The following is a 14,715-nucleotide window of genomic DNA, read 5'->3' on the forward strand; positions in this document are numbered from 1 at the left end:
ATACCAACACTCTGAAAAAATAGACCAACTGAAGTATGATATTTTCCGTATATTGATCACATTTGCTAAACTTTGAAGTGGCACTGCTTCGAATGTACTGACTTTGTTTCTTTGATTCAGTTACCCCTTTTAATTTGATAATTTTCTTTTTGTCAAATGAACAACCTGCGTATTCCCAGGAGCTTTCATTAGTGCAAAAAAGTTAGTTTTCTTCCCCAAAATATATTCATTTGGTTTTGTGTTCCCAGTTCTCTATTGTGTTTGGAAATGATATGGTTGAATCATAGCAATCATAAATTACAAAAACACTAAATTACAAATTACTTCAAAAATAGTAGATGATCTCTTTTCTAGGAAAGGACTTGAATGGATGCTTCTAATTGCTGAAAATTATTTCCAAACGTTGCATATGTTTTGATCGAGTTTAATGTGATTCCAAAGCTGCAGGGATAAAAAAAATTCCAGCTAATTCCGGGTCTATGAATGTGAAGCCGTTAGTCTTTCGAATGCCTGTATGGAATTAGATATGAAAATGTCCCATTAAATACCAATTGAAATGTCTTTTGAAGAAAAATGAAAAGCCTATTGCAACCATGAGAAGACACCATATGAATCTTTCTGAAGCCAGACGGTCAAAATTGTTATGTGTATTTTACATTTCATTTTTCAAAAGAATGACTCGCTCACTCAAAAATGGGCGAAAACTAGCTTTTAGATGCATCATTTTGAGAGTTATTAGTCAAATTAACCTTCACGATTCCGTTTCTCAACGTAAATAATACCAAAGGTCAATGTTTTGCACTTAATTTCTAGATTATTGAATTAATAAATTGTAACATATTGACAGAGCGAGAAACATGAACTCAATCACAGTTGCAAATTTAATTTGTTCCCTGCTATTATGTCAAGGTAAGAGTTTTCCCCACTTTTTCTGTCGGGTAGTTTTTAAAACACAAATATTCAAAGTTTTGTCAAAGTTTCTTAAAATATTCAAAATTCCTTACACAATTATTCAAACTTTCTTAAATATGTGAGTAGAAGTTTCCTTCCTTTAAGAATTTGCTAAAATTGAAGCATGTGGATAACATGATTTATTTTTGTGAATAATACAGAGTGTATGATCGGTGACCCGGGAAGTTGACTAGCATTTCTGCATTTAGATGGTCAGCTCCTATACTTCTACGCTTGGTTTCAATAATTTACAAATCATTCTGAAGTTGATCAAAGAACAAAATTTGCTCCCATTTGAATTTCCTTTTTTTTCCTTGAAACTCACAAACACTCACAAAAATTTAAAACTTTTTGCTTTGCTCTAGATCACTCTAAATACTTAAATACGTGTTATTATTCTTATGAAAATAATTTTATGGAATTGATTCCAATTGTTTTCAAACTTTTCTGAAATTTTGAATAGATTTTTTTTCAATGTTGCATTTACTTCTGTTTTAAACGGCTTTACATCCTCATCCATAAAACTGAATGTTTTCAGAGTAGCCATTGAATTCTGCCAGAGTTGAAATCTCTCTATGAGCTACCTTTTCATCACTTTTATGTCTTCATGGGAAGATAATGAATGTTTTTGGCAGTTGGTTCAATCAATTGCTTGTTCTCTGGAATCTAACTTTCAAATCAGACTCCGTTTGGAAGCTAAAACAGCTACTTTTTAGTTGCCTAAGGCTTTGTCTCCAAACTGTTGTAACAAATTACAAAATGATTTTGTACGGCAGAGCACTGTAAACATAAACAAATCGACAGCCTCAAACATAGCCCGCAATGACTTAAAACTTGATGCACCTTTATAAATGATACCTGATTTTGGCACTCTTGGCAAACATTTCCGCATACCTTGTCAACAAATTGAGGTAACCAAGTTTTCCTGAAAAATCTTGCTTCAAATTCCTTTTTCAGATCTTGATTTTGAGTGCCAGTTTTTTTCGACGGCTTACGATATCATGGTCAATTGTTCCTGTTTATCTTGCCAAAATTTTGTTTCATTATGCCCATATGCAAAGAGCTCGTATGTTGCTACATATCCAGAGGTTGTCTGGCCAGTGTAACGTGGCAGGTTCTTTCTACTAATAATGCCCATTTAAGTACTCTTCCCTTCATCAATATATATGAAGTTTCTGGGAGGCTTTTACGAGTCTTTCCTGTCCCATGTCAGATAAATTTGGCAATGAATAGGGATGGCAGCCCTCAAGATTGTGCAAATAAATCGAACCCTCCTTGTGTTAAATAGCTTATAACAACGATTAATACGATTTTTTCAGCGATTGGTTGTAAAATGTGTAACAAGTAGTTGCTTTTCTCAGGTGCGTTAACATCTCCATCATTCATACCCGCAGTGAAGGGTAGTGTTGGTTGGAATGATAGATATTGGAAGTCACAGCAGTTTATACTCCCCAATGTATGGTCATGGTTCGGCCTCAAGTGTATACAGCTAGAGTGAGTATACATATTTTTAATCAGTCAATAAATATACGTTTGACGCGTAAACAAAGGTAAAAAAAATAGAAATCTTGTTCTCCAAAGACACTTTGTTGCATTACGCCATGCGGGGTCTAGGAAATAAATCCCTACAAAAAAAAACAATTTAAATTTGAATTTTGGTTGTGATATTTGTTCGGTTGTGATATTTTCATATTGAGTCCCACGAGCCGCTAAAGCATGGCCATGTCTCGCAGGCATGGCCAAAGGCGCTAAATGCGCAGCTCGTTAAAAGTGAAGTGGTAGTTTAATTCCGTGGTGGTTTATTTCTTATCTAAAATTAAGTGGGGTTTTTCGTGGGGTTATTTTGTCCGGAACCGCGACATGCAACAGAGGACAAATGTTGGGGAGTGTATTTTTTCGCGCTGGCAATTATTTTTTTACGATACATGTCAGCAATTTCGAGACTGGATGGTTAACTTGTAAGAAGTTGCAAGTTTCTTACAAGTTATTATATGTTTATGCATCGCCATATAAGTTTTTCTTTTTTTCTTAGAAGTTCTTATAAGTTTACCGGCGAACTTACAAGTTGGCTAACTAAACCTTGCAAGTTCTTGCAAGTCAATCATCCAAATCATAAGTTCTTACAAGCTTACTATTCGATCTTATAAGGCTCTTACAATTTATCCCTTCGTCCTGCCTAATATCTGGAAAAAAATAAGAACCTTGAACATGAATGTACACATATTTTTTGCATCGACACATATTTTTGCAAAAAAGAGAACATCAGAAGAATATTAACCTAAACATCCGAAGAAGAACCTCAAAAGCATCCTTCAATATTCAATCTTCTTTTTTTTCCAAAAAAAATCAACTTGATTTTCATTTCGTCAAAATTTCTTGAATAATCTTTTGATCTTTAAAAGATTTTTTTTTGGTTTTTCTTGTCGTTGTCGAAGTTGAAGAAAATTTCTTTGAGAGTTCCTTCGGGTCCATGTTGGTCCTTGTAGAATTCATTAAAAGAATTTTTTGTGTACACAGACCACGCTCACTCACACACACAAACACACGCACAAACGCACACATACACGCACACACACACACACACACACACACACACACACACACACTTATAGAGATAATAAACAAAATCACTATTTCTACCCTTATGGTGAAGTTTGGAAGAAACTTACAAGGTAACCATCAGACTTGTAAGTTCTTACAAGTTAGATATCTGACTTGTAAGTTGTTACAAGTTACCATTCTTCGTAAGAACCTTGGAAGTTCTTGTAAGTTAGCCATCCTGTTTCGAACAGTGGAAACTAGAGAGCCTGCCGAATCAGGTTTTCGTTCATTAATCAAATGGCGTACCCTTTGAAAGCTTAAGAAAAGTGGAAACGTCATCATATGTTTGACAATGGCTTTGCTACACTTCGTTTCGAGGCCCTTAAAAATTACTCTACGATTAAAGAAAAATTTATTTTCACTTTTTATAAAATACTGCTGCGCAGTTTCATTATTTCTGCCTTCTAACGAAAATTCATTATGCCAATTGCGCAACTATAATATCTGTTTTTAAATTTCAGTTTTTCAACGCTTATTGAATTAATGACAAATCCATGTTAGATCAAACGTTTCCTTTCTCAATTGAATCTTTTTCTCATAATGTTTGAATTCTGTGGCTAACCGCCCTGGATAATTTTTGGCAGCGATAACCAGCTCGTATTGCGGATCGTGCGCATTTTCGAACTAAATAACTGACCTTGCAACAAAATTTAACTCCCAGGTTGAGGTTCCAGATCTAAGAGACGACTGATCAGGTCCTTTTCCCCACTCTGATTTCTGGTCAGATAATCTTCCTCACTTTTCTGATAACCAGACCAATGTGGGATCTAAAAAACGTTTTTGCGTTCCAAATGGTCACTCATCGCCCTTTCCATACGCAAGACGACTTTGATCAGACCGTAATACGACACAAAAAATTGTCCAAGTTTTGTGTGATCGAATCCATCAAATTATTTTCCAGACTTTGCTCTTTCATCAAACCCTATTCTGCTACATGTTCGAGGTTCTTGAAATTTTTATGATGCAAGCAACACTTTTATCACGTTAATATAAATCCTGAGTTTCAAAACCAAAGATTTATAATTCCATTACCAAAACACTTTATTGAATAGAAACTAATGAATGTTTTCACCCTTCTATTATAAGCCATGATTATAGATTAGCTAAAATTTCTACCGGTAAACTCAGTTAACGTTTTGTGCGACATTTGTGCGGACTCTGGGGTATCTGATCAGACTGTTTCCCGACTGTTTCGGACTGATTTTCCAGATTTTACCACATGATCAGACTTTTGTGCCCCCATTGTCCATCCCCCGCCCTCTGGCTCTCATCGGAGATGGTTTGGAGTTGAGCCCACAATCAGGGCTACATGTGATTACAATCACATATAACACAGGCTTCGATAAGCTTCTAGTGTTGTCAAATTCATTGGGTCGAGTTAATATCTTCAATATATGGTTGGCAATGATTATGGTTCCAAATATCTCGAAGGTTTTTCAGTCTAAAAGAAAAAGAGCAATGCGGTGATGTTTTTCAGCCGATCTTTCTGCCTTCATGCAGTGTCTTACGATGACCTCTTTTCACTCAACAGGACATACAGTGACGTGGATGTGTTCTCACTGGGCGATATCATCAAACACTCTTATCATCTCATTAATTGGTTCTCTCTTGTCAGCACAGATGGAACTGGTTAGCATTCACCTCAATTATTGTATTTTTAGCGTTATTACTGTTTATAGCGTTTTTCATAACCCGTTCCGGGATTGAATGATTGCGGGAACAGTTCTTATCTTCCATAATAATATATGCCCGTGGTAGGAAAGCGGAAACCCTAGTCGAGCGCTCTGTACTGAAGTGTGCTACACTCAGTAACACTATTTGATAATCTTAATGCTATTTTGAGAATTTACGTTATAGTGCGTGAAGCACAAACTTGATTTGGACAAAGTCTATTTTAGCGTGTGAACAAATTACTAAGTAGTTTTGAATAAGCTACTATTTTAAGATCACTAACTAAAACTGAGAATACTATGACGTGATATTATCACGCCACACAGAGAACACCAACTTAACCTTGGTAACTCTGTCGACACTATTATCTCTATCCAATAGGATACTAGAGAACCACGTGTCCGCAAGTATAAAAGGAGCTTGCACGCTCAACCACCAACACTTTTTGGTCCCAATAACTTCTGATTTAAAATCATACTCCCGTATTGCTCCCTTGCTCAATCTCAGCCTACTTGAGATATTTTTCTAACTTAGAATATTTTGTGACTTGTTCATAACTAAGAACTCTCTAAGTCATAAAATATTAACTTAGCACAAATTTGGAAATCAGGTAAGTTTAACTTAACTTCTCTAAGTTATAATTTAACATCTCTTAAACTCTATCTAAGTTACAAGTTAACTTAGAATAACTCAACCTGTACTATTTAGTGCTATCTCAGTCTTATAACTTTAATTATTCTGTCCCTTAATGCTCGGTTCATAATTGATGCTGTTTAACATAACTTATTAATTCATATTTGCATTTAACTTTCTTTAATACTTAACTATATACCAAGAGTAGAACTAGGGGTTGAACTCTCAAGTTATACATGTGGTCCCGCGATTAACCCCGTCGTTTAAGTATCTAATGTACGGACCAGCAGTATAAATGGTGGTTCCAGAGAGGCTCCTTCAATTTAACTTGTTCATTTAATATAAAGAGGCAACTTTAATTTAACTTGTTCATTTAATATAGAAAAGGCATTCTCAATTTAACTTGTTCATTTAAACTATCAGAGAAGCCTGCCTAAATTTAACTTGTTCACTTATTGTAGAAAAGCCATTAAATTAATTTGTGTAAGTTAACTAGTCAAAGGGCTTCTCACTAAAATCCTTTTTTGATTTTGATTTAAACTATTTCTCTGTTCTTAATAATTCTAATACAATAACTTCAGTCCTTTAAACAATGACCAGTCCTGCTGGTAGTACTCCTCCACCTGCCGTTACTCCCCCACCTGAAACTCCCATAACACATCCAAATCTTTCACTTGTATCTTTTTCAGGCAATGATCCTAATCAGGATGCCACTTCTTTTTGGAACTCTGTAGAAAACAAAATACTCTTCTCACTAGGAACTAGGCCTACAGCACCCGCTGCACAAACTAGCTACGATAAAAGGCAACAATCCCTATTCGGCTCACTTTTAACTGATACAGCACTAGAATGGTTTGAAAGTGAAGTCACAGATACTACAGATTGGAATACTTTAAAAGATGAATTTATAAAAAAGATTAACAGACGGTAGAGACCAATTTAGATTTAGACTTGAGGTTGAGAACACATTTAGGCAAAAAGGAGAGTTAATAAAGAATTATCTACATAGAATAAAGAGTGGAGTTGTTAAAGGTTGGCCAGAAAAGATACCAACAAGTATTGAAGGTGATGACAATATAAGAAGGGAGAAAGAAATCCAACAAAGACAACGAAGTCAGAAATACATAGATTTTGCTATGAGATGACTAAGGCCACAAGGTTTAAAACGCAAAGCGCACGAGAAACTTATTGAGAATCCTTCAATAACTTGGACACAGTTTGTCGATCACTTAGTCGTAAAAGACTTAACATTTTCTGTAACAACAGAATCTAGTGGAGCTACAGGAATAGATAAACTTAAGACACTCGAGAGCAAAATTAACGATTTAACCAGTCTTTTCAAAAGCAATGAAGTGAATGCTATAGATACTTCTAGGCCTAGAGACCCAAACATAAAAGGCAGACCTAACAGTACTAGATTCTGTGATTATTGCAGAAGCAATGGTCATTCCATCTCTAGATGCACAAAGAAACAGATGGATGATAGTGTTAATAAATTGAGAAAGGAACTAGTTGAACCAAGAAGGCCGAATATAACATTCTCTAATGATTATAGAAAGAATAACCGAGGCAATACAAGATTCAATGGTCCTAGAAACCAGGGCTATCAACCAAGAGGTGGCTACTCAAACTATAATCCTAGGTTCAACAAGCCTAACTATCAACAACAAAATACATCTTTTAGCAGTTATGGCAATAGATTCACTCAACCATACGAACAGCCTTCCCTCAGCAAAACACATATAGAAATAATGAACCAAATCTTGAACAACAATCACCATTACCACAACAACAGCAACAACCACAACAAGGTGCTAGCTTCTATACACCAAATAGAAATAACAATCTACAACAAAGACAATCAAAACCCAACAATATTCAGCAACAACCAAATCAAATAAGTTTCGTTGAAGGTGACGATGACTACGTAAATGCTATAACAGACCTCTTTCCTTTAAACTTTTGAAGTCTCCGAACGCTACTAAAGAAAGTAGTACTAAGTCAAGAATTTACCTCAACTTATATCATTTTGCCACCGGAGACATTAAAAATAATAGTAGTTTAGAAGTAGAGTTCATGATTGATCCAGGATCAACTTGCACTATCATCAACCATCCTACATACCTTGCTTTAGTAAACCTTGGACAAAATTTGCATTTACAAAATACAAATTGTGATTCAAAGACATATACTGGTTCATCAATCAGAATGCTTGGCTACACAACTATTCAATCTAGCTTCGAAACTGACGGTAAATATACAGTCCCCCATAAAGTATTCGTTACTAAAGAACAGAGACAGAACATAATAGGTATTGATTTTTGTCATTTGTTTTTAAAGGCACTTCACTTCGATATCCCCGCAGTAGAATTAAAAACTGAGAGAAACCTAATTTGCTACGGCTCACTCAACAATGAGAAAGATTACCCATACATAACTGAGATGGCTGCTTTAAATATAGCTCAACCAATCTTTCTACAACAGAAAAGTACACAACTGCACAAGCAAAAGCACCCCAGTCAAGCCTTATTTCCACCAGGAACATATTTCATGCCCCATATTAACGTTGCAAAAACTGACCTAGTCTTTGTGAACACACTTTGTCCACAACCTGAAGAATTTCTACCCATATTTATGGAGAATCAAAAGAATCACCCAATACAGATAAATAGAGGAATAATAGGTTATGCTATGTGTGATATAACTGACAAACCTATACAAAGATACAATATTAGAAACTGTGCCGAATTTACAAGTACAATACTAAAAGAAAGTGAGGACTATAACAGTTGCTTCATACTGAACACAGTAGTAAACAATTTACAAGAAGGACAGCAAATCCAAACTAATTCTTGCATTAGATATATAGATTTTCGTACCCAATCTATATTTGACTCTAATATGCCTATAGCGCACACAATATCCTCAGATGCAGAAATGAGAAAAGGTTTTGCTAACACAATCTCCAAAAGAATACCCTTATTAAAGGATTACTGTAAAAGTAGAAACTGTGATATAGGTGATATAATAACTTTCAGAGCAGATAATAACTTAGTATATAATCTCATCACTAAGGCTAATCACTATGAAAAGCCAACAATTGATACAATCAAAACAACGCTACTTGCTATGAGAGATCATGCACTAGGACTAAATTTACGCTGTATAGCGATGCCAAAAATAGCTTGTGGTTTAGACGGAATGGATTGGAGAGAGATATCTTCTCTAATTGAACAAACGTTTAAGAATTCAGGAATACCTATCTATGTGTATACAAGCAAAGATGATATTGATAAACTACAAAAAGTAGAAACTAATACACTAGAACAGGAAGAGGTGCTCGAGATTATTGAAAGTGAGTTAATAGAAAAATGCAAAGAAGATGAGAGAGAACTAGCCACAGACTTCTCTGCCGAAGCAAAAGAGTTATGTAGACCTAAAGTCAACGAACAGTTTCCTAAGTTTAGAGATAAACTACAAAGCAACCGAATCATAAATAAAGCAAATTAGTGATTTTGTAATTAAGCAAAATGGAAATACAGTTCAGGACATGGAGTATCTAGAAAGGTTCTTAGATAACTTTGATTTCACGCAAAGTGATTTGACTGATGATGAATTGTTTGAGTTGATAGAAATAATACTTCAGGATAAGGATGTCTATTCACATCATAAGTATGATATTGGCAGAACTAAACATAAGTTCCATTTACCCCTAAAGAAAGACGCAACCTTTAAAAAGCAACGACCAAGCAAAATACCCATTCATCTCCGAGATAAATTAGAAAGACTAATGGATGAATTAATTCAAGCAGGGATAATCAGAGAGCTCAATGAGAACGATGATATGAATAGTTGGTTTGTCAATCCCGTCATCATATTACCTAAGAAGGATTATGTAAAACTAGTCATTGATGCTAGATACCTAAACTCTATAACTGATACAAGTAATTCTAGTTGGCCACTCGAACCATTAAAGGTTCTAATGACAAGAATAACTGGAACTATATTTACAAGTAGTGATTTATCATCGGCTTATAATCAAGTACCACTAACTGAAGATACACAGAAGGTTACAAATTTTATTGTAGGAGGCAGACAGTACACCTATCAAGTAGGATTTTATGGTCTTAAGCCATTACCCAGTTTCTTTAGCAAACTAATGCGTTATGCATTTGGACCCCTTATAAAACGTAAACAAGCCATAACATATATAGACGATACCTTATTACAAGCTAAAGATAAACAAGAAATGTTCACAATAGTAAAAGAGTATCACTCTCTGCTTCGAAAGGCAAATCTTAAAGCAGCCCCCGATAAAACAATGTTTTTCTTACGGCAAGTAAGATTTCTAGGACATGTTATATCTAAGAACGGACTATCGCCTATTGCTTCACGCATAGATGATATTAGAAACCTCAAAACACCAGAATCGAAAACAGAAGTTGTAAAAGTTTTAGGAATGATGGGTTTCTATCATACCTATATTTTAAACTTTCACATAGATGCAAAACCTCTGTATGACTTAAATAAAGATACAACATTATTCAAGTGGTTACCAGAACACGAAAAGGTATTCACAGACCTTAAACAAAGATTCTGTCACGACATTTCTAACGCATTTCCTTCTAACGACTATCCCTTTCACATACATGCTGATTCATCTAATTTAGGAACAGGTTGTGTTCTTATACAAGGCTTTCCTGACAGAAAACGCATGATTTCAGCAAACTCGAGAGTATTTGATAAAGCTGAACAAAAGATGTCTCCTCAACATAGAGAACTATGCGGAATAATATCTGCATTACAAACATATGAATTTTATGTTATTGGATCCCCTTTTCCAATTTACCTATATTGTGATCACAGACGAATTCTATTTCTTTGGTCACGACGAGGACAAATGTCACACCGTTTCTTTAAGTATCAAGTTGTAATAACTAAGTTCCAAAACTTGCAAATTATATACACTGAAGGCAAAAACTTAGCGTTCCCTGACATTCTTAGCCGAAACGTTTCTTTAGCAGATGCTAAACTTTATCAACTAGAACACAAAGTGATACCTAAAGATATAAAGTTTCATATTAACGGAAAAGAAGTTAACTACTCTGTATTGCATCAAGACGATAAGGACGCATCAGCTATTGACTGTTATCCAATTATTGCTCAATTCAAAGGCGAAAGAAAGAAACTTATTAATATAAATGATGAAGGTGACTTTAGCGTAGATGATGCACCAGACTACATAGATGAACACTGTAATGCTATACACAGTTTCTCTGATTGTTTTGGCTACGGCACACAAATAAACCAAATAAAGAAATTAACTTCAGAACTAACTAGCGAGTATGATAATCATTACTATTCCGAGATAGAAGAAATAGCTGAAATAAGTGATGACCGAGAAGGTTATGATGACCAAGATTGGTTAGATCTAGTAGAAGGAAATATTGAAAATTCACTTATTGAACAATTAGAATCTGCTAAAGCCGACTATATCAGACGGACAAAATTTAAGAAACTTATTGAACCAGAAGCTTTTCAAAACATCTCAGAAAAGGATGTCCACACAGATACATTAGATTTAATTGCTAAAGTTACAGGTTTTGCAAAAAACGCTAATCTTGACACTGATAATATTCTTGAAGAACAAGTAAACGACTCCGTGATAGATAAAGTTAGAGATTGGTTAAAAGTAGGCAAAGCTCCAGAAAAGGACTACATTATTAAACAATCTAAAGCACTACAAACCTATAGAAATAATTTCAACTTGTTGTTTTTAGAAAGTCAATATGATTTACTCTGTTATTCCGAACCTTGTGAAGACGGCACTTTTGACGTTAGGATATGTGCACCACTTTCGCTATTTATAAAGATATTTGAAGTCGCACATACGCATGAACTTAGTGATCATAGAGCAGAAAGCACAACTTACAATAGAGTTAAGCGATATTTATATTGGCCCGGTATGTTTAAATGGATTGAAATGTTAATGTTAGATTGCTTAAGTTGCCAAACTAATAAATCAGCACGCAAAGATTTGAACGAAGCGCCCTTAGAACCATGGGGACAATTAGAAGCTATACCCCTAAATACACTTCATATTGATCATAAAGGTCCACTACGACCACTCAGTAAAGGAAATAGATTTTGTCTTGTAATAGTAGACGCTTTCCCTAGATTTATACAAGTATACCCTAGCAAGAATGCTGAAGCTCTTGAAACAGTGAATCAACTAGAGAAATTTATAACTACATTTGGTATACCGCAACAAATAGTACATGATAACGGCAATGCTTTTATTAGTAATGATTTCGTTCACTACACAAACGAAATGGCAATTACACTATGCCCCCGAACTGCATATTCACCGTGGACTAACGGAAAAGTAGAAGCACAAAATAAACACTTGACTAATTACCTAAGACATTTTATTAGTAAAAGTGGATCTAATTGGTCCGAGTACACTAGTAAATTTGCATTTTCACACAATACTGCAGTAAACTACAGTACGGGATATACCCCTTATGAAATACTATTCGGAACGAAACCGCAAATACCCTTATCACTAAAGTTAGGACTACTAAGAGATAATCAAAAGAAATGCACATCAGAGTATTGTAATAATCTACCGCCACACTCACATAGTGAAGAAACTTGTAATAACAAAAAGATGTTATTACGAAATTATTACAAAACAGATTATCTAACGAAATGTTAAAGCGAGAGAATACATTTAAAACAATATACTCGAATACCTACACTCAATGTAGACAAACTACGAATAAAGCGCACAAGTATAGAAATAGATTTAAACTCGGAAAGCCTATACCTGAAGGTAGAAAAGTACTACTAGAAAATCACTCTAAAGGACTACTAAAATCTAAAAAGCTACAAGAGCTACGCTCAGGCCCTTACACTGTGCAACGAATGCTAACTAATACTACATATGAAATACAACATGATAAAACAAATGAGAAGAAAACCGTGCATAGAAATCATATAGTACCTTATTACCCGAAAGAAGAAAAAATACAAGAGTTAGTTGAGAACTATGTGGTCCCAGACGATACGGATGATTATTATACTCAATATAATAAGCATAATATATCCAAATATAATGCTTATAGAGGCGCACAACATATTGCTATTTCGCAGTGGCCCTTAGTAGAAATACAACCTAGTATAAATCCTAATACTACACTACAGCCCCCTTATATTGTTGAGGCTACCCCAACAAAGGACTCAGGCTTAGAATCGCTACAAACACGAGCAGATAATACTCCGCATATACAAGGCGCAAGCTCTTCTAATTTTCTACCCCCACGCATTTCAACCCCCTACCCTATGCAAAATATGTATTCACCTAATAGCCCACAGCAAGAAAATTTTTCTACCCCACCTGATAGTACTAGTAAATTTAAAGCTACACGCAAATTATTCCCCCAAGCATCGCATAATACCCCACATCATCACCTTATAATTCTACACCTACAGCATCACCTAATATATCTAATTTACCTGACGCAAATGAAGTATTAAGCAGACCTCAACGTAATAGAAAAGCACCTACATTCTTTGGTGAACCTATTCCTTCTGACTTGCTACAGAAACTCAAAAAGAAATAGAGACACACAATCTCTTTTCAAATAATACCTTTTATATTAAAAAGTGCAACCGCGCACAAAAAAAACAATAAAAATAATAAAGTTAAAATATACAAAAATAGTGAAGGCGCAAACCAATAGTAAATGCGCAAAAGTTCACAAAAATATTTTATTGAGCGGTATTTAAGAATTTTTGTCTCTCTCCCCTTTTCAATTGCTTAGATGCTGCATGATTACACCTCTCACGGTTCTGGCAACTAAGCTCTCCGTCTCAAAGACCAGACACTCCCTGTAATTGAGCTGTATCATTTTCAAATACAGCTCCTGTAGAGTGGGCCCTGTCTTCGGATCCCACCACGCATCCCTCAAGGTCCATAGTTGATTTTCCCATTTCTTGTGCTTGTCGCACCACCTTGTCTTGTCTTCTTTCCCCCTCTTAGCATATAGTTTTGCACAAAACTAAAATAACAAATCTTTACTACTAAAACAAAACTACTCAGTCATAATCTCCGGACCCCACTTTTACAGTTAAATTCTTGCAACCCCGATAAAGACCTAAATTAACAGCTAGTTAATTTGAGTAAAATAAACACTCACTTTTTTTCCGAAGAAGAACTCGATGACTTCTATAATGTGCTTAGAAACACACTGAGTACACCTCATTTCCCATGGACTGTAGCTCCCACGTGCCCTCAGTATTCCCCACACCTCGTCGTCAGATAACACGAGAAATATATATTTATAACTTTGAGAAAAGAAATAAATAAATTCCACTGGCCCTAAACCAGAAGTATCTTCATAAATAAAATGAAGATACTGAGAGCGTCGGATTCGCTCTAGAGCTCCCGAAACAGGTTCCAACACCACTCCACTCGAACTACATTTCCATCTGGCATTATCCAGATCCTCGCTGTTTTCAGCATTATCTCTAAGATAATTCTTAGTTTCCCAATTCATAATTCTTGAGAACGAAGGAGTACAAAAAGAATATATAAACGGAAATTGAAGAACAAATGCAAAGTTTAAAATAAATTAAAGATTGAAAGTGAAATTAATGGTCAAGAACAAAATAAAAGTCAAAGAATGAAATACAGAAAGAAAGTTAAGAAGAAGCTAAAGGATTGAAATTTAATAGTCAAGAGAGATCAACTGTATAGTAGAAACGTTTAAGGCAAAAAGCAAATAGCCCACTCAACACAAATCGTACATAAAATACGCAATTAATCACCATTGCGAGCTGTTACACACACATAAA

General features: G+C 35.1%; 1 protein-coding gene across 2 annotated transcripts in view; it reads left to right on the plus strand.

The window, feature by feature from the left end:
• Positions 1-823: 823 nt before the first annotated feature.
• LOC142341090 (uncharacterized) overlaps positions 824-14,715 on the plus strand; it is a 33,479-nt gene continuing 19,587 nt past the window's right edge. For both annotated transcript variants that reach the window (XM_075391953.1, XM_075391954.1), the window contains exons 1-3: positions 824-909; positions 2,313-2,445; positions 5,030-5,181. In XM_075391953.1, the coding sequence (XP_075248068.1) occupies positions 858-909; positions 2,313-2,445; positions 5,030-5,181 (337 nt within the window). In that variant the 5' untranslated portion in view covers positions 824-857. The remainder of the gene's footprint in view (positions 910-2,312; positions 2,446-5,029; positions 5,182-14,715) is intronic.

This window comes from Convolutriloba macropyga, chromosome 6 (genome assembly GCF_964194025.1).
Source record: "Convolutriloba macropyga chromosome 6, txConMacr16.3, whole genome shotgun sequence".
Classification (NCBI taxonomy): Eukaryota; Metazoa; Xenacoelomorpha; order Acoela; family Convolutidae; genus Convolutriloba; species Convolutriloba macropyga.